Source organism: Xiphophorus maculatus, chromosome 16 (genome assembly GCF_002775205.1).
Source record: "Xiphophorus maculatus strain JP 163 A chromosome 16, X_maculatus-5.0-male, whole genome shotgun sequence".
NCBI lineage: Eukaryota > Metazoa > Chordata > Actinopteri > Cyprinodontiformes > Poeciliidae > Xiphophorus > Xiphophorus maculatus.
In genome coordinates, this window is record NC_036458.1 from 25,693,801 (window position 1) to 25,715,609 (window position 21,809).

The following is a 21,809-nucleotide window of genomic DNA, read 5'->3' on the forward strand; positions in this document are numbered from 1 at the left end:
ATGAATAAGTTAAGACTTTCAACTCAAATATTGTTCCTTTTTTGTTTTGGGTTTCTTTTTGTTACTTTCTTTTTTTTTTTTTTTTTACAAGAAACATACTGTGGCTCAGGCCAATGTTAAAATTGCCAGAAGATGTCACGGAAACATTTATACAGCATCTTTTGCCTCACAAGGTAAGGTTTGTTGATGATGGTGATGACCAAGGGTGTAGAAACAAGTTTATCATTGGGGGGACACATATCAGAAACCTGACAAATTTGTAAATAACTTGAGCAGAAATGTCATAAACAATGGTCTCATCAACACGTTTCTTAGCAATGCGTTAATCCAATCTAACACATTAGATTAGTAGCAACTAATCTAATACTTACTTGTTACTATTTACAATCCAATAATCAGAGACAAAATAACAAGAGTCATTTTCTATGCTTCTCTCATGCAGTAGTTTAATACAATGAGGAGAGAGGATCAAAGCCCCCTAGTGAAGGATGGATTTTTCATTGAATAATCAAGTTACTTTTTCAAAGTAACTGTCCCATCTCTGGTAATAAATTAACTACAGTGTCTATATATATTTTTATCTCAAGGTGGCAAACTGCCCAAAAACATCATTTCCATTTCCTCTTGAACAAAATGACTTCGGTCTTTAATCAAGCAAACTGTCATTCCAGGTCTGTACACTCACTTTATCATTTGCCTCACAACTAGCAAGCTAAATACTCAGGTAGAACACACAAATTTGCTAGCAGCATTTTGTATGTATTTTATTGGTCAAAATACATTTGATTATTGGTCAAAATGCATTTACATATTTTGACTGGCAACTGAACTGAACTGGTTCTGCCTCTTTCTAAAACCTTAACCATAAAAGAGATAGTGACGTGTTCTTAAACTTACAAAATATAAACTGGCTTCAGAGATGAACATCTAAAGGTACAGCTCCACAGTATAAAAATGGTTTATTTTAGATTGAAACAGGAAAAATACATTCCACTAACAGATCACTAGAGAAGCATTTCACTATATAAATGTACAGAACGCTAGTGGGGTGTTTTACTGCAGCTGATAACCGAATCATAACCTAACCATTACCTTCATAACAGATAGGTACATATGTACATATATAGACTAATTTAACATAAACCATGCATACCTTAACAGAGGTGTAGTGCAATAAGTTCACTTGAAGTAATTACCAACAGCAAACTTTAGCTACACAACTCTAACATTCTTGCAGTCATTTCCAATATTGAACATTTCCGCATTTTGGCTACAACTGCCCTAGATAGTATTTATTGAAAATGTGACAAGTCATTTTTAAAAAATTTTAAATGGTATCAATAGCTGTTTTCTGACTGTTCTATTTGTTTTCCCTTACTTATTATGTTTTCTATTGAAATTCAGAATTATTTTTATTACTAAAATATCTCAGAAAGTGTTCATTATTAATTCTATGGGCTGTCATCATTCCTGTGTTATCACAGTATTTTTCTGACCGCCTGCTAGTTTAGTGTTGGCTTCCACTTCCCAGACTCACTCACATACACACCTGTCCTCCTGCCTGCATGAAACGCTTCCTCTTCATGAAGATTTCCATTCCTTCCTAGAGGGCAGCAACAGCTAATCTGAACTCTTCATCAATGTTTGCCTGGTCACATCTCTTTGTCTCATCATCCTCCTCCGACGATAATGAATCCCCTCAATCACTAATTCTCCCTCCTTCTCCACTATTGAATCTGCTTCAGCGGGTAAAGTTTGTGTTGTAGACATATCAGTTAGTTTGACACATTTTTCTGAATGGGCTTATGTACTTTTTAGCTTTTAGTTAGATTTTCTGACTTGCCCCGCCTCTTATCTGCACACTTTTTTCAGAGTCCAGTAGGCTGAAATGGCGCTATTTATAACCTTGGCGGAGAGGGGTGGGCCAAGTGGGACTGAGGGATTTCATTGGATAAGCCCAATGTCTGTCAAAAAATCAACCCATGGGCTGTCGCGGTCGATAAAAATTATATTTAATATACTCCTTTTGTTAAATTATGGGCCGCCAGATATGGACAGTCTGTGCATCAGTCTGTAGTCCAGACGGTCAGTCCTCCCCTGGACAGAAGATCAAACTGAATCCAGGTTTTTCTTTTTCTTTTTTTTCTGTTCAAATTGTCAACCCATCACACTGAATCGCACTGACTTGACTTGTTGTATCTTGTGCTTCTTTTTCAACCAGACTCCATGCAGACTAATTCCAAAAGACCGTTTATCGTGTCAAGGTGGAGGCAGTTTTGGTATGCCCCTGTGACCTCATTCCTGGGCAATGTGCTGATGTACTTCCTGTTCCTTTGCCTGTTTGCCTATGTTCTGTTGGTGGACTTCAAAAGTCCTCCCCCAGACGGCCCCTCCACTCTGGAATTGGTGCTTTATTTTTGGGTCTTCACATTAGTATGTGAAGAGATCCGACAGGTTGGTTATTTCCACACAAATTTATCTACACTGACACACATTATCACATTGTTTACTTCTTAAAACCATTACAGCTAAAAAATTGTGGAAAATAATATTTATTTACTATAATAATCTTTCTAACACCATTTTACCCCTTAAACCTTTTCACATTTTGTCCCATTATAAGCAAATAAGACCATGCATTATTGAGCTAATAGCATTATGAAGACCAAGAGATATCACAGACAAATCAAGGAGAAAGTTGCAGAGAAGTTTAAAACAAAGTTAAGTTCTAAATTATGGAGCTCCAAAGGTAAAGATAAAGGTAATTTTATTTATATAGCACATTTTCAGCAACAAGGCAATAAAAATGCTTTAAAGGAATTAAAAGAAAATACAAACAAAATAAACCAAAGGAAAGCGCAAAAGAAGGAATCTAATGTTGATCTAAAGTATGTAAACTAGATACTCCTATTCAAGGTTGGTAGATGAGTGTAAGTAAGTATCCTCTAGTCTAAATCCTTTTCTGGAATTAGACTAGAGGACATGGAGAGAAAAAAAGCAATCCCCACTTACGTTCTTGAGATGCCGAGAAACTTTTTGAAAAATCCAGCATTCCTTTTTTGGGTTAAAGGCTGTTTATACACTTTTTGCAAATGTATTGTTGGAGTCTAAAGAAGAGATATGAAGGGTGGCTTAAAACATTTCCTATGGTCTAGAGATGTCCTAGATGAGAGTATTATTATGCAAAGAGACACGAAGCTGAAGTTGGTGTCTGATTGCAGCTTCCTATTCATGAAATGGCTAAAAGGTGATTCCACCTGTTTTACACTATCTTCAGTATCTTTCATCTACTCTAGTTAATTACAACATTTAGATTCTTCAAACCTTGACTAGAAGAGCGATTTCAGCACTTCATTTGCATCTGGGCCATATGAGAACTGATCTCTTCCTCTGAAATTAGCATTATTGTGCTGTTTTCCACTTTTAACTTTCTGTTTTCTCTCATTGTTTTTATATTCAGTGTAGCAAAATTGGTCTTGTGTACGTTTTATCTCTTTCACCTTCCTAAAGGGGGGCATCAACTGAGATGCTTTCAACAATTTAAGTTTTCTTTCTTGTTTTATTAACTTTTTGCTCTTATTTAACACATAAAGTACTCCTTCATAAGTGCTTCTTTTTCAGTGTTGTGTATCTGCTTAATACCTACACTTTTCAGTTCTTTATTAGTAAAAATAAAAAACTATTGGTCATAGAGGAGGTCATAGACGGCTGCTCACACTGAGCCAGCTTCTGTGGGAAGTTTCTTCCAGGTTAAAGGAAGTGTTTGCTCTCCGTTGTCACTACATGCTTGCTTGCTGTAGAGTTTGCTGCAAAGTTATAGACAAATGTAAGTGATTGCGTTGCATCACTCAATTCCATTGAGTCACTGACTTGCAAACTTCAAGCCTCTTGGACCAGCAAGTAGTTACAGTAGTAGTATGGAATGGCATGCAAAACAGAGACAAAACAGAGTAAAGTCAGAAAAAAATATTTGCAAACGTAGCTTAGTCTGTGCACCAATATGAGAAGTCTGCTGTCCGTTTTGGACATAACACAGGAATCCACAAATGCACTGGAAAACACAAAAGCACTAACAAGCAAGCATGACTTGTGCCATAAGGTGATAGAACTTTCTGGTCTAACTGTGCTAGTGGTTTAGTTGAAGTAACTACAAGATGTGTGTAAGGCTTCTTTGTTCAAAATATGTGCAACAAAGGTAAAAAGTGATATTTTTCAAAATAAAAGATTTAAAAAAATAAAATACTCCAACATACTGCACATGGAAGAGAAAAACTGCATTTGGAACTCCTGCTCTAGCTAATGCCCCCCAAATGCTCCCAAGTACCCTGGCAAAAATCCACTAATCTGTTGACAGGACAATTACTAAATGGGACTTTTGATAGTTTTACTAATTAATGTGTTAATTTTAAATTTAAATGAACCAATCACATGATGGATTTAATCCCTTCTCTGTCCTTTGTTCACAGACATCTTTGGGGGGCAGTTTATTTTTGCTCCAAAGGATGAAGAAGTACATTCAGGATGACTGGAACAAGTGTGACCTCACAGCCATTCTTCTTTTTCTTTTGGCTCTAATCTGCAGGTGATTGTTCTAACAAGGCAAGCAAGGCAACTGCTGGAAGTGTTTTAGCAAGCTTTGCGGAAGGACTTTAAAGCCTGTCAGAACTGACAGGATTTTTTTGTCCAGATGTATACTTTTTGTGCTCACATCTATCTGTAATAATGAGCGCAACTGTCCACAAGTTACAATGCACGGCACCAGTAAACAGGGATGCGCCAATTGGCCTGTTGTGATAAACAATAAATTATTTAGTAGCACATAAACTAAAATGAGCTTGATAATAATCACTTGTCTGTTTTCGTTGTGTCTCTCTTTCTACCTAAGAGACTGCATGACAAAAAGCTTCTCCCCTCTTATTTCCAAGAGCACTCAGAAATGATAATGGCTCAACACACGGGAAGCTAAGATTGTCAGTTTTCCTCCACTCGGGGTAAACCCAAACACGGGACACAATAGCGATGACAGCAACAAAAGTTGAACAATTTTCAACTTTCTTGTATAGCATTGCTAGCCTGTGTGTGCATGTGTACGAACTCAAAATTTCACATGCACAAATTATGCTGTTCGCTCAGCTAGATGAAAGTTACTCAGACTTATTTTATTGCATTATTTCTTTATTTGTTTATACTTACTGTATTGGTAAAACACTATTATGTCACTGCTCGAACTCCATAGGAAATGAATGGAAAGGGAGCAGCGCTGTCTCCCATCACCATGTCAGTGACAGAAGACAGTTACAATCAGAGGTGTTTAATCGACAAAATAGAGAAGGCCAGTGCAAAACAGTGCACACTAAAAGTTTGCTTATAGAGTTTGATGATACCCTTTTAATCTAATTGAAAAACCAGCCTTTTGAAAAATGATGAACATTTACAGTACACAGTAGTGAGTTTACACTTTTTTCCCACAAAAGTCCAAACTGGTAGTATTGCCTATTTGAGCCCAAGAACTGCGTGGCAACACGCAGAGGAGCCAGCTGTATTATTGGTCTAAGCACAGCCTGCTTTAAATGCATAACATATCAACCTATAAATCTTTTAGAAATAAATGTCCTCCACAAGCGAAACTCTCAGAACAACGGAGATGCTTGCAATCCAGCTTTAAGATTTAAATAAAAAAATAAATAAAATGAAGCGATTCTCCCCCACCCCCAATTATTAATGTTTTGAAAAATAAAATCAAGCAACACTTAGCCTGGCAGGGGCCCTAGTAAAGCATGGCGGGCTGCCAGGCATATAATACACTGGATGAAACCCTGAAAAGACTGCTCAAACATGCTTGAAAAAATCGAGACTACACTGCAGATATGTTTTTGATGAGGGAATAAAATTTTTATATGATATAAAGCCGAAAAATATCTATTTTACATGGTACGGCCCATTATTAGGTACATTGGTTTTGTGCTGGTAGAAGGTAGAGTAAATAAATCGGGTCTAAGTCCGTACTAAATCAGAAACAGACGGTCTAACAGAATCTCATCTTTCAAGTTCTTTGTTATGGATTTGCGTTTGCTATCAGAGCACAGCCCTGCTCCAGCGTGTAAACAACTATGAAAGCATACTGCACAGATATCTTACACTTATCTTTATCCAGTGGCGTGCCATGGGGTTTCTGTCAGGGCCTTCAATAGACAACAACTGTACCTGAACAATACACATGTACAGGACAGTCCAAAAACTATGCCCCACACTAAGCAACAGGCATCCAATAATATGCAAATAAATAAAAATACGCCAATTAAAGCAACAATGTAGCCCAACAATCCATATATCAAGTAATATATCAATGTACAGTACAGACCAAAAGTTTGGACACACCTTTCTAATTCAATGGGTTTTCTTTATTTTCATGACTATTTATAAGGCAAGAAATCCCACTTATTAACCTGACAGGGCAGGTTGACCTATGAAGTGAAAACCATTTCAGGTGACTACCTCTTGAAGCTCATCAAGAAAATGCAGAGTGTGTGCAAAGCAGTAATCACAGCAAAACGTTGCTACTTTGAAGAAACTAGGGTATTTTCAGTTGTTTTACACTTTTTTGTTTAGTGCATATTTCCACATGTGTTATTCATAGTTTTGATGCCTTCAGTGTGAATCTACAATGTCAATAGTCATGAAAATAAAGGAAACTCATTGAATTAAAAGGTGTGTCCAAACTTTTGGTCTGTACTGTATATTTTAACAAAATACACAGGCAACAGCGCACATAATTCAAGAGCCAGCTCTGTCTACCTGGTTTCATTCAGAATACCAGCAGCAGTGTTCTGGATCAGCTGAAGCTGGACAATTGATTTGTTAGGCAGGCCTGTGAAGACACTGCTGCAGTAATCAATATAATTGAAGATAAATGCAAGGATGAGTTCCTTAGTTCTTGCTGGGACATTACTCCTCTAATTCTGTAAATGTTCTTCAGTTGACAGAAGGTCAATTTTGTAACTATCTTCATGTGGCTCTGAAGGTTCTGGTCAGGTTTTAGCCTGATCGCTAGTTTATTGTAATAGCTGAAGCTATGTATTGACTCTACATCGTTCTTCTTTAGGTCCAAAGACAATAGCTTCAGTTCAGCTGGAGAAAGTTTCAGTGTATATAAATATCTGGTTACAACTGTAGGTAAAAACTGACTAACCGAATTTAGCTTTTAAGTATGTGAAAAGATCATCTAATCTAGTACAAGTCGCCTTGTACTAGATTTGTTCCTGAACATGCTTTGTTTTTATATCTTTGTCTTCTTTGTGTTGGGCTGTAATATAACTTCATTGCCTTGAAGAAAATAAGAACAATAACTTTTCTTTGTAGAATGTTTCCTTGGTCATTCAATCTTGGACGAGCTGTTATGGCCATAGACTACATGGTCTTTACACTTCGTCTGATCCATATCTTTGCCATCCACAAACAACTTGGACCCAAAATCATCATTCTTGGAAAAATGGTAATGGAACTGCTCACAAAACACCTAATTTTAATCATGGTTATAATTAGAAAAATCAATTATATCAAATTGTTCAGAAAAAAGTCAAAAGCATTCTGACTTTAGAGTTCTCGATAAGCATGCTGTACGTTGATATATATAAAAACACAGAACAAATATGGCCAATTTGAAAGGCTGTGTCACACATGGAAAAAAAAATCTGTCCAAAATGTCTTTTGGACAGATGAGACCAAAGGGTGAATGTTTGTCTCTGATACCTGCACAGTTCCACACAAGGCATATCAGCAAAGCTCATACTCTCCAGCATAGTTCTGGAGATTATTTCATTGCAACTGGGTCCAGAAACCTTGCAGTTTAATGAACTTTGCTATAAATTCAAGCATATCAATTCCAATCTATTTGGTTGCTAAAGTTTGATAAGGACTAAATTCTGACAATTGTAACTTATAATATGGAAAAAATGTCTTCAACTGGTAGATTATTTCACTTTTTACTAGTAGTGTTTCATCAGTATTAAGGATTTATTGACTCAAAACAAGTTGGTATATTGTGCTAAAAAAGTTACTTGCACGTTGGTTTTGTCTTACTTCAATAGTACCAAGATATTTACACCAGAATCTTAAAACAAAAATGCTTAAAAAATGTATTTTTTTTTCAGTGCATAATCTGGGCCTTATTTGCATGCATGTATTACCTCCTGATGAAATCCCTTACTGTAACTCCAGCAATCTTCCTCAATCATCTGTCTTTGCTTTTCACAGGTGAAAGATGTTTTCTTTTTCCTTTTCTTCCTGGGTGTTTGGCTGATGGCCTATGGCGTGGCCCATCAGGCACTCCTCTTTTCATATGATCCCCGGTCTAAGTGGATTTTCCGCAGAGTGTTCTACAGGCCATATTTGCACATATTTGGACAAATCAATATTCATGAAATGGATGGTAAGTATTTTTTATACAATTAAAATATTTATTATGTGATCATATAGTATTTTCTGTCATTCTATCTTACAATGAAATACCTTTTTCTAAATTACTACTGTCAACTAAAAATGAAAGATGTGTCAAGTATATGAATATTAGCTCCTATCCAGCAAAATGGTGCAGTTACAATGTTGACATTTTAAACTAGCTACTAATGGTTAGAAAGGTAACATTTGTAAAACAGTAGCATTGTATCCCTACAAATAATTCAACCTTAGCTTAAGAATGAGAATTTCAAGCAATCACCTGACAATGTTTTTAAATGTTTTATGCCTGGACTTTAACTTGCATAAATTCTTTACAAGAATTTTGACAGATATCCTCCCAAAAGTTATCTTAGATTGCAAAAATGCTTGTTTACTCTGTTGTCCAGGTTGAAGCTAACCCGATATGTTAGCTTCAATTTGATGTGTTTGTCATTATATTTTTGAGATTCCTATGCCACACAAAGACTAAGTAGAAAAAGCAACTTGAGCAACTAGATTTCAGTGTCACTAAATGACAGTCCTTTTCTAACATTCCTCTGATGTTCTTTTTTTATTCAAGCCGACAAACTGGAAGAACGGACCTGCACTTACAACCATTCAGAAATTGATGCAGGAGCAGAACCCTGTCTGAGTACCTATGCAAACTGGCTGGTTGTAATCCTCCTTGTTATCTATCTGCTGTTTACCAACATAGTGCTGGTCAACCTACTCATTGCCATGTTCAGGTACCCAAACATTATACATCTGTTCATTGTTCTACAAGTGTAGGATCTGTTTTTCCTCCATGTTTTGATGTTCTATCTGCAGCCACACCTTTTCTAAAGTTCAGGAGCACAGTGACATCTACTGGAAATTTCAGCGTTACAATCTCATTGTGGAGTACCACTATAGACCATGTCTGGCACCACCATTCATCATCTTCTCCCATCTTCACATTCTTATCAAGAGACACATCCGCCAGATTCCTTCTGCCAAGAGTCAGCACTTTGGTGAGAAATGGGAAAGTAGAAAACAGGGGACATGTCTGAAAATGAACTAATATCTAGCAGCATAAAGAGAGGTTCCTAAAAGTTAGACTTGTGTTGAATATCAGGCTCCTGCATTGGCATGTATTTCAGGTGAGATGTCTTCATCTCCTTGTATTTACCAGGTTAAAGACAGGTTATCATACTTTAACTTTTGCATGTGAGCAAAAGTTAAATTCTGGTGTCAATTAACCAGACATGAACATTACTCCCTATAGGTTTCCTTTAAAAATGCCTTTCTTATTGTCAGGTTTGTGGAATGCACAACTAATAGTTATCCTGTGAGCTGATTCTCCCACCTATCTTCAGCTCCTCCAGAGTTATCATAATCCTCTAATAGCTGATTCTTTGATAAATGTTCTCCATGCTCAGCCAGGCAGTTTAGGTTGACATCTACGTCTTGGTAGGTCTGCAGTTGGTCTATGCTCTTTCCATGTTCAGAGTGCTGTGAAATATTCAAAGCTTGGAATATTGTTTTAAAGGGATCCAGGACTAGTTGAACGTTGGCCTAAATATGTTGCAATTTTCCTATTACCTACAAATGGCTGTTTGTGATACGCCAACATTCATAATTACTTTAAAAAAATTTACATCTTTTGACATATTTTTCACCCATGTAAGTCGCCATTTTTTTCATTGATGGGTTGATGATGCGTTTTGGTCCATTCTGTACAGGAGTCTACAGAGTAAACAAAGGAGGGCAAACTTTACCCGAGTAGTTTTTTATCATATTGCGTTTGACTGGTGTAATTTTAGATAAAGCTACACTGTGTCACTACTGGCTGTAATTTAAAAAATTAAAATGTAGGCGAATCTGGATAATTTCCCACATGAAAGAAAGGAGAGGGCAGTACGAGAGCCACCTCGTCAGTTTTTCTACCGTAGCACCGATAGATGGCTAAGTCTATCTGTCAGTGCTACGCGTCCAAAACTGCTACCGTCATGTTTACAAACATAAAACTATAGAGAGTTATGTTAATGTTAAATATATTGGATAACATTATTTGAGTGACGGGACTGAAGTGGAAGCTTAGGAGTTATGCTTAGCTTAGCACTGGAACAATTTATATACATGACAAAACCACAAGATCACTTCCTTTATCTGAATATTCTACTCGTTTAAAATGAAAAGCTGTAGATGTATGCACTAATCCTTTTACTAGAATATCCTACCTGTTAAAAAATATTTTAAATACAAGTGTGTTTGTAAGATTAAAACAGTATCAGACAGGGGAAACAAGTTTTTATTGGAATTAAATTAAACACATACAAATACAGATCACCTCAATTCCTTTTTTGCGCATTAATACATTGTATGACAGACTTTATCAAATGCAGCGCAGCCACAATGTGTCCACCGAACTGCACAGTTCATTGTGTTCCTGAAATGATAGGATATGATTAATATACACTAATATTGCACGGCTATTACACAGCTTCAGTCCCACATAGTATCGCTAATATCTATTTATCAAAGTTTAATAATAAAAAAGAGTGTAATTAAACTAAAATATTTAAAAATATAGGGACAAATAGCTCAAAAAACAACATATTTTGTCCTGATTAACCGCTAAACAATGACTTGTAGTGGTAGTAGTAACGACTTTGCAGACGGCAAACTAAAGCCATTTATAAGCTGCCTGTCATGTAAAATAAAAACATGAAGTAATACAGCAGCTTAATCGTCAATGAAATAAAACACATGAAACAAAACTTCTACAGGTCAAACGTATTTATAAGGAATCTGCTGAGTAAGCAGTGTGTGACGTGTAGCATTGATGTGCGCATTACCACAAGGTAGGACGGATTTATGGGTAGAACAGATAAACAGAACACCCGTTCACACAGTCCGACCAGAGGTAAGTGTCATTCATTGTTTCATTTACAAAGCTAAATGAAGTAAGCAGCAGCAATAAAACACCAGCTTTTACGGCCAACTCTGTCCTTTTCCTCTGTTTGGTCCTCCTCCTCTTCACCACCTCTTGTTATTTCTATGTTCCGATCAATTTCAGTGCGCTCCAGTTCAAATTAAAAAGGCTTAAACTTCACTCATCACTGTTTTGACTGGAGGATCCAGGCAGTTGGACCATTACACATATTTATCCAGAATGCATGGCAGCGTGAACAACATGGCAACATTCTTCTGAAAATATTTTATTAAAATTTATAAAACCAAATAACATCTAAAATAAATATTCCCCAAATAAGGTCTATTTTTATAACTAACCCTGGATCCCTTTAAATTTTCCCATAACTTTGTCCCTGACCTGTCTGAGGTCAGAAACAGAACATCTGCAGCTATACTCAGATTAAATTGCACACAGCTGGATGGTGTTTAAAAGTATGAACACCTTTCTTTAAGGCCCTATGAGAAAAACAGCATAATTTCACACCATACTTATGCTTCAACATGTCCGCCTCTCCTCTTACTACTGTTTAGCCGCACTTACTGATTTCTTTTATATTTAGCTATGGAGCTACAAGGCAGGAAGGCAAGCCGTCTGAATACATGGGAGGCTGTGCAAAAAGAGAACCTCTTGTCTGCTCAGAATAAGCAGCAGAGAGAGAGCGACACATCACGACTTCAGCGGACTTCTGTTAAGTAAGTTGTTACTTGGATTAAAATATACACCGTGTTCCAAATTATTATGCAAGTGATATTTTCTCAGATTTTCCTAAATGGTCAATGCAAATGATGGTCAGTACAATTTTCAAGTCATGAACTATTACAGTATAAATCAAATTTTATTGAACAAAGCTCCCCATGAGAACAGTAATTTTCTAAAATAAAAAACTCAAAATGCACTGTTCCAAATTATTATGCACAACAGATTTTCTAAACATTTTATGGATTATAAAGAACTGTAAAGAGCCATTCTTTGAACGTGCAGCATTAAGTGGTCACATGTACTAAAATCAAAAGCTATTTCAATCAAAAACATCTTAACAGACCGAGTTACATGTTAACATAGGACCCCTTCTTTGATATCACAGCACAATTCTTACATCCTTACATCCATTCTTACACTTGTGAGTTTGTGGATAGTTTCTGCTTGAATTTCTTTGTACAATACCTTCCCAGAGCTGCTGTTTTGATATGAACTGCATTCCATCCTGTGATCTTCTGCTTGAGGAAACTCCAAAGGTTCTCAATAGGGTTGAGGTCAGAGGTCAGAGGAGGATGGTGACCACACCATGAGTTTCTCCCCTTTCATGCCTATAGCAGCCAATGACACAATGGTATTCCTTGCAGCATGAGATGGTGAATTGTCATGCATGAAGATGATTTTGCTACAGATGGTATGGCTCTTCTTTCTGAACCATTTACTTTTCTGAGGTCATTTTCATACCTTCAGGGACTCTAAAAGTGCTGACCAGCTCTCTGACCATGATTTCAGCCCAAAACATGACTCTACCACCTCCTTGCTGACGTCACAGCTGTGTTGGGACGTGGTGGCCATCCACCACCAATACACTACTACGTCCATCTGGACCATCCAGGGTTGCACAGCAGTCATCAGTGAACAAGTCTGTTTGAAAATTAATCTTCATGTACGACTGGGTCCACTGCGACCGTTTCTGCTTGTGAGCTCTGGTTAGGGGTGGCCGAATAGTAGGTTCATGCACCACAAGCCTCTGGTTCCTCCACCTTGAGGTTCCAGATGCATCAGCAGCTTCAAATAACTGCTGCTTTGTAAGGGCATTTTAACAGCTGCTCACTTAATCGAAGAATTTGTCTAACAGAAACCTTCCTCATTATGCCTTTATCTGTGCAAACCCATCTTTGCTCAGAATCAGCCACAAATCTCTTCACAGTACGATGATAATGCTTCAGTTTTTGTTAAATATATAACGTTTTCATACCTTGTCATACGGCACTACACTATCTGATGATTTTTGTCAGCTGAGATCCTTTCTCTTTCCCATATTGCTTGAAACCTGAGGCCTGCTTAATAATGTGAAACATCCTTCTTAAGTAGATTTCCTTTAATTGAGCTCATCAGACAAACTAATCAACCCAGCTCTCTGAAATTAATTATATTGATTCAAAGAACCCTGACACACAATACAATCTATAAATTTAATAGTACAACAAAAAAAATTATCTTTATGACACTTAATTTCATTTTCATAATAATTTGGAACACGATGTAAACATGTAAGAGCTGATCATCAGTTTCCTCACATTTCAGTTTAACAGGATAACTTGTGAAAAATTATAAACACATGTGTTCAAATGATCACAAAAACAGAATTACCTGGATGGTCCATCCATATTTCAGGAACATGATTTGAAAAGAAAGACTGGGACATTTAATTTTTGTTGCGAAACATAAATTATACATTTTAATATGACATTTTCATCACACCAGGGATACAACAGAGAATTTGCAAAAGACTTAATATTCTTATAACAATAAATAAGCAAAGTAAAAAGAACCTGAAAAAGAAAAATTGTCCTGTTTTTTAATATTCTGACACCAGATTAGTTCATCAATGCAAGAACTCTAGACTGTCTACCAGAATTGCTCTATACATTGCTGTTTGAGGCTCCATGACCTGTTGGTTTAATATTCATTAATAGTTAAATCTTTGTATGCTTATCTATGGAAAAGATTTACAACAGGAAATTTTAGATGTTATGCTTATGATCTAAGAAGAACCTCAGCCAGCTTTAGATGTGCCAAACTAGAACTGAGGGAAAGCATTTATGAACTGGAAAGATCCATCACCTCAGAGCCCTTTAGAGGAAATGTGAAAAATATTTCACCAAGGCTACGCTGGACTAGCAACCTGTCCAGGGTGACCCTGCCTCTCTCCCTTTGACAGCTGGAGATAGGCACCAACACCCCCCCTACCCCGATGGGATAAGGGTGTAAAAAAATTAATGTATGGATGAATTTCACCAAGGATAGAGTATTGTTTTATTTCAACGGCACAGTATTCCAGTATTTATCCAAACTGACATTTCTCCTTCCTAAAAACAGTGAGAATCAATGACAGAACATTCCCATTCACTGCACTTTACAGAAACCTACAAAAAAGAATAAAACAATATAGCAATTAAACAGAGAAAGCACTTGTTTGTGAAAGAGTACAGAAAAACAGCTATGAAAAAAGTATGACTTACAATTTTAGGAGAACGTGGACTTGCTATGTATGTGGCACTATCAGAATTAGTGTGATGATGATTGGGACTAGATGCCTGGAGTGAAAAAACATTTCTGGGTGACTTCTTTACCTGTATGCATTAGAGGTAGACAAACAGTCATCAATATCATAAAATCAGTTGATGTTGATATTAAGTATAAAGTGTGGCTTAAGTGTGGACTTATAGGAGACAAACTTAGACTTGGACTTAGACTTAGACTTAGACTGACTTTATTGTCATTTTGCATGCACATGGTGTATATAGAACGAAATTTCGTTGCATATGGCTCAGGACAATGTTTTGAGGTTCCAATGTTATGAGGTTACTCCAGAATAAAATAAAATACAGTATAAAATATGAATATAAATATGAATATAAAATATAAAGCGCAGGACTGACAGTAAAATGGAAGTTATTTAGCTATGTATATGTGCAAGGTATGAAGTGGAGACCAGTTTTTGAGTGCAGTCCAGTTAAGAGTTCAGCAGTCTGATGGCAAGTGGGAAAAAGCTGTTTCGGAGCCTGGTGGACCTGCACCGGATGCTGCGGAACCTCTTTCCAGAGGGCAGCAGGAAGAACAGTCCATGGTGGGGGTGTGGGTGTGAGGGGTCACTGACGATGTTTCAGCCTCGGGACACGCAGCGCTGGGATGAAATGTCCTGAATGGAGGGAAGGGGGGCCCCGATGATCCTCTCTGCTGTCCGCACCACTCTCCTCACGTTCTTCCAGTCGGAGGCGCTGCAGCCTCCACACCACACAGAGAGGCAGCTGGTCAGAATGCTCTCTATGGTGCTTCTGTAGAACGTCTTGAGGATGGGCGGGGGCAGGTGTGCTCTTCTCATCCTCCGCAGGAAATACAAGCGTTTCTGTGCCCTCTTGACCAGAGACGTGGTGTTCACAGTCCAGGTGAGGTCGTTTGTGATGTGCACCCCCAGGAATTTGGTGCTGCTGACCACCTCCACAGCCGAGCTGTTGATGAGCAGTGGAGCGTGGCTGGGCCGGTCCTTCCTGAAGTCGACGATCATCTCCTTCGTCTTGTCAACGTTCAGGATCAGGCTGTTGTCTCTGCACCAGTCCACCAGCTGCTCCACCTCCTCTCTGTAGTCCAGGTCGTTGTCGTCTCTGATGAGACCCACCACCGTTGTGTCGTCCGCGAACTTCACGATGTGATTGGTGGCGAACCTGGGGACGCAGTCGTGTGTCATCAGAATGAACAGCAGAGGGCTCAGGACGCAGCCCTGAGGGGAGCCTGTGCTGAGGGTGATGACATCGGAGGTGTGTTGTCCGATCCGGACTGACTGAGGTCTGTTGGTGAGGAAGTCTAGCAGCCAGTTTCGCAGGGGGGTGCTGAAGCCCAGGTGTCCCAGTTTTTCTGCCAGATGCTGTGGGATGATTGTGTTGAACGCTGAGCTGAAGTCCAGGAACAACATCCGCACATGAGTGTTCTTCTCCTCCAGGTGAGCCAGGCTCAGGTGTAGGGTGGAGGAGATGGCGTCCTCAGTGGAGCGGTTTCGGCGGTAGGCAAACTGGAACGGGTCGAATGTGGAGGGGAGTCTGGAGACGATGTGTTCTTTTACCAGCCTTTCAAAGCACTTCATCATGATGGGAGTCAATGCCACAGGCCGGTAATCTTTGAAAGAGGTGACTTGAGGTTTCTTTGGCACCGGAATGATGGAGGCAGTTTTGAGACAGGCTGGCACTGTGGCTTGGTCCAGTGAGGTGTTAAAAATGTCTGTTAGGACACCAGCCAGCTGACCTGCGCATTCCCTGAATGCCCAACATACCTGGGTGGGTGCCCAGGTATGTTGTCGGGGCCTGGGGCCTTCCGTGGGTTGACTCTTTTCAGAGTCTTCAACACATCGGCTGTGTCCAGGCAGAGTGCCTCCTCTTCCTGGTGGGGGACAGTTTTCTTTGCCGGAGTGCTGTTCAGTGCCTCGAACCTCCCAAAGAAGTTATTGAGTCAATTTAGAAAGTCAGCATCAACTTCACCCACTGGGGGGGAGGATGGATTGTAATCTGTGATCGCCTTTATGCCTTGCCACATACTCCTGGTGTTGCTGGTGTCGTGGAAGAACTCCTGTATTTTCTGACTGTGGGTTCGCTTTGCTAACCTGATAGCACGGTTCAAGTTGTCTCTCGCTGTCCTCAGTGCCTCCTTGTCGTTAGACTTGAAGGCTGAGTTCCGTGCTTTTAGCATTTCCCGTACCTCCTTAGTCATCCAGGGTTTTTGGTTGGACCGGGTGATAATGTTCTTAGTGATGCTGACTAAACTATCCATCCTCAGAACTGTGGTTGTGATCTTGTGGCCAGATCTTGTGGGGCCAGATCCTCTTCTGAAAAAGGGGAGGCTTTAGGTTTTGTAATTCCTGATCCCCGACTCCCTCTTTCATCTTGATTTGCTTAGACTGCAAAAATATGACAGCTGGAGATAGGCTGTCATATTTCCAGCCTTATCCTAAGGCTACCCCTACCCTACTTGCAAATATTAAAGTGTGTTTTCAGAAACCCTCAGAGCTTTTTCTGTAAAAAAAAAAAGACCCCTTAAAATTCCAGCTTTTTTTTTGACTACCATTAAAATACCAGTATTAACTACTGAATAAGAAATCTGACAGTAAGATTTTAATTGCCTACCCTAATCGCCATAATGTTTGTCCTGAAGGTTTTCCTGCCTAACTTTTTCTGAGTACAGAGCAAAAATTAAGGCAGACATATACTTTCATGACTGTTTCCACCATAAAAATTGATATAACAAATTACTATTTATGCATGTTTGTGCAGGGTGGACAGTGTTCTGAAGCAGCTGGCAGAAATCCGAGACCACGACCGAAGGCTGCGTCTACTTGAGACGCAGGTCAGCAATACCTTAAAGAAGACATACTTTTTATATCCTCCACAAGTTACCACAGTTTCTTGATCACACGCTGTTATTGAAATACCTCACAGACAAGGTGTTATTACCTGTTTTTAGCTTTTATTTTTATATTAATATTGGTAAAGGTTAAACAGCTCATGTCTACATGTGTTTGCATATGCTGTATGTTTTCTGTGTAGCTGTCAATTCTGCCTTTTCAGTATTAATCCATTTCTGTCTCAGCTGAATTACTGTTGCAGCGCCCTCTCCTGGATGACTGACGCTATGTGTCAAAGTAATGTGATCACAACTAATCAGCCTCCTCCACTTCACAAAGGTAATTCCAAATTTGTTGGACATCCAATGAATATTTTAAGCACTAAATCCAGTTTTTTTTTGACAATTGCAATATATAATAATCAGTAAATGGGGAAATTTTGTACATTTTATCATAAACAGGGCATTCAAGCTTTGTCAATCAAGCATATATTATGCTGCAGAGCTTTTTTTTTTTTACTTTTTGAAGGTAGCTAGAAAAACATCTTATTAAAATTGCTTTAACTTTACTTTGTGGATGCTTGTAGTTTTTTTCTTTTTCCCAGCACAATGTGATAAAAGTCATGAAAGTTTTACCTACTTAATATTTTTAATCTCTTTCATTTTGTTATAGATGTTACGCAACTGTCTACAACCTGAACTTCAGGGCCACATGCTAATGCAGAATTACTTTTGGATCATGGGCATTTTAATTCTGTGGACCACTTCTGAACACAACAATCTCTTGATTAACCCTAGCCAGCGTTCTGGCTAAACATAATTATCTGCTTAAACACTAATCGTGGGGCTTTTTTTGTAACCCAAAGTCATGGATCAGTGAATGTTTACTTTGTTTTGACTGTCTTTGGACAGTGCACTCAGGACATTTATGTTGCAAGATCTATAGTTTCCTATCCTGACATGTTTTGTTGCATGATGTATCTATATTTTCTATATGTAGTCTATATTTTCTGCTGCTTAAGGGAAAGGCCAGCATGTAATCTAACTCTTTTACTTCTTTAAAATTTGTTTTCAGAGCTAAATTATGCACTGGTCTTTGGTCATTGGAGAGCAGCTATAACTAGTTATGCTACCAAAGTTAGCCATGTAAGAATAAATTAAAATATTCATGGTCATATAAAATAAAATGGGACCATCTCTGGGTTGTCTGAATTCATTATTGCTTCACTAAAGAATTTTCTCTACATGCTGAAAAACTACTTTTATGTTAAATATGTTTCTGGACAGTTTTTTGTGTATACCCCAGGGGTGTAAATTAAAAATTTTCTCCACCAGCCACAGTGACTGGTAGAGAATTTTTTTTTATTGGCCACTCAGACATTTCACCAGCCACTTTTTTTTTTTCTTTCGATTACAAACCCCACCAGTACAAGTACAAATGTACCTGTACAGACTAATTTAAGATAAAGCATGGATACCTTAACAGGGGTGTAGTGCAATAAGTTCACTTGAAGTAATTACCAACAGCAAACTTTAACTAACACAACCCGAACATTCTTGCTATCATTTCCAATGTTGAACATTTCTGCATTTTGGCTACAACTCTCCTAGATAGTATTAATTGAAGATGTGTCAAGTCATATACAAACATTTTTAAATGGTATCAATAGCTGTTTTCTGACTATTCTATTTGTTTTCCCTTACTTATTATGTATTGAAATTCAGAATTATTCTTATTACTAAAATATCTCAGAAAGTTTTCATTATTAATTCCATGGGCCGTCATCATTCCTGTGTTATCACAGTATTTTTCTGACCGCCTGCTAGCTTAGTGTTGGCTTCCACTTCCCAGACTCACTCACACACACACCTGTCCTCCTGCCTGCTTCAGCTAATCTGAACTCTTCATCAATCTTTCCCTGGTCGCATCTCTTTCTCTCATCATCCTCCTCCGACGATAATGAATCCCCTCAATCACTAATTCTCCCTTCTTCTCTACTATTGAATCTGCTCCAACAGGTAAAGTTTGCGTTGTAAACATATCAGTTAGTTTGACACATTTTTCTGAATGGGCTTATGCACGTTTTAGCTTTTGTTGTCATGGTTTTTCTGACTCGACCCGTCTCGTATCCGTACACTTTTTTTCGGAGTCCAGTAGGCTGAAATGGCGCTATTTATAACCTTGTCGGAGAGGGGCGGGCCAAGTGGGACTGAGGGATTTCATTGGATAAGCTCAATGACTGTCAATAAAATCAAACCATGGGCTGTTGTGGTCAATAAAAATTACATTTAATATACTCCTTTTGTTAAATTATGGGCCGCCAGATATGGACAGTATGTGCATCAGTCTGTAGTCCAGACGATCAGTCCTCCCATTCTGTTCAGCTACATTCAGTTTGAACAAAAGTTCAAACTTTTTTTTTGTTCAAATTGTCAACCCGCCACAGTGACTTGGATCAGGTGCATTGCTCCGATTTAGATGCCACTTAATACTTTTACCCGCATTTGGTCAGTGGCAGGTGCCAATTTCCATCTCTGGTGTACCCCATGATCACTGACATGTATGTCATCATATATGTGCCATCAATTTCATTACTATTATTACTATTACTATTTATACAGAGACATATTTTTCTCTAAATTAATTTTTAGACTCATTTTTATTTTGGACCACATCAAGATCAGGAAAACCAGAAAAGACTGTTTGTGGTAATAAGTTGTTAAAATATTGTAGCTCTCGCTGTATTCAATGAGTACTTCTTAAAATTAAATATTTAATATCTTACATCACACTGATGTAATTTGTCACTATACAAATAAAACCTGTTTTAATTTGACTGATAAAATAATATTTAATCATACAATGGTTGTCTTTAACTTCTATTTATGCAACCCTTTTGAGCCTTGAGGACTTTATAAATAGCTCTGGTAGGCCAAATTTGGTCCATGATCCTTGAGTTTGACACCTGTGGACTAAGTAAATAGAATCCCTGGGGTTTCCAGACTTTATTTTCATCTTCGTATTTGTAATGAAGGTCTTCATTACTTGGATGAAAACACTTAAAAGGGTGTGTTGAATGATTAGAGACAGATACAGATTGAAGTATTTTATTGTTTGTGTGTTTTTGTGCAGTGGCATCTCAGCTGGAACTGATGGTGTCCTGTTAAAATAAAACAAACAAATGGATGGGTCTTGTAACTGAAATACACTGAAATGTTTGCATAGATGTGGCTTACCTCTGTCTCTTCCTCTGCAGAGTGTTCAGGCTAAAAGATTCCTCAGAGGCCTGAGCACCTTATAAAGGTTCTGGAAGAGACCAATGGAGATGAAAGAGTGGGAGCGATAAAACTATGCATTTTAGAAGTTTAATGATTTGACTTATAGTTATAGAAAGGTATTATTAGAAATGAAACTGCTGCTTAAAAATGAAGAGTGTTTGTTAATATTGTGTTGAAGATTTGGTTGTTTTGTCAAGATTGTTTGTATATATGTATTTTGTCCTACCCTGTTTCTTGGTGGGGTTGTTAATTGGAGCAGCCAGGGACTATAGGTGTGGTAGGTGTGGTTGCTGCTGAGACCCATAGCCGTTGTAAGCAGGATTGTCTATGTGTTAAATGTTGGAGAATAAACACCCGGTTGGTCTGCACTATTTCTCTGCCTCAAGACTCCTCTGTAAACCAACTGCTAGTGATGGTGAGATGAAGCCTCATGAGGCATTGAACCACTTGAGCCAACTGGTTCGAGAAAGGGTTCATTTCTTGGAGCTTCATGTGCACACGAAACCACCTACTGGCCAGGTGTATAATCACAGCCAGCTGTATCTTAACACATGTGATGCATTGAATTTTTGTCTATTATGGCTCTTGGGAATGACTTCACAAAAGGTGTAGGACGAAATCATTTGTCTACATAAATTATGTATACACATATGTGTATAATAAAATATTGTTTGAATGTATTCTCTGTGTGTAATTATTCCCAAAATAGTAGTGTCATGTGATATGGCATGTTGTGTAATAATGTTTTTCTGTGACTCTAGAAAAATGGCATGGGCTTAATCAGGCAGAGGACAGTGAAAGTGCCTGTGGAACTAGGGAGGGGGTAGTGAATAGGCTAATGCTTGTGTAACTTGGATGATTTCATGCATTTTTATTAAGAAACAACAATTTCTCCACAGTTTTTGGTTTCAAACGATTTCTCTTTTTTGACACTACTTCTCCAGCCTTTGAAAAGACACGCTCACATGGCACAGATGATGCCGGGGTGCATAAATAAATAAGTGCAAGTTTGTACAGATTGGGGTACAGTGACCGATGATTAGCCCAG

General features: G+C 38.2%; 1 protein-coding gene across 1 annotated transcript in view; it reads left to right on the forward strand.

Annotated features, from left to right (window-relative positions):
* The window catches only part of LOC102222653 (transient receptor potential cation channel subfamily M member 4-like), a 61,389-nt gene extending 40,257 nt beyond the window's left edge, over positions 1–21,132 (forward strand). Inside the window, exons 19-28 of the mRNA XM_023349510.1 lie at positions 2,222–2,454; positions 4,467–4,582; positions 7,360–7,492; positions 8,254–8,428; positions 9,017–9,182; positions 9,265–9,446; positions 11,952–12,084; positions 17,413–17,485; positions 17,729–17,822; positions 18,156–21,132. Of these exons, the coding sequence (XP_023205278.1) occupies positions 2,222–2,454; positions 4,467–4,582; positions 7,360–7,492; positions 8,254–8,428; positions 9,017–9,182; positions 9,265–9,446; positions 11,952–12,084; positions 17,413–17,485; positions 17,729–17,822; positions 18,156–18,181 (1,331 nt within the window). The 3' untranslated portion in view covers positions 18,182–21,132. The remainder of the gene's footprint in view (positions 1–2,221; positions 2,455–4,466; positions 4,583–7,359; positions 7,493–8,253; positions 8,429–9,016; positions 9,183–9,264; positions 9,447–11,951; positions 12,085–17,412; positions 17,486–17,728; positions 17,823–18,155) is intronic.
* The last annotated feature ends 677 nt before the right edge of the window (positions 21,133–21,809 follow it).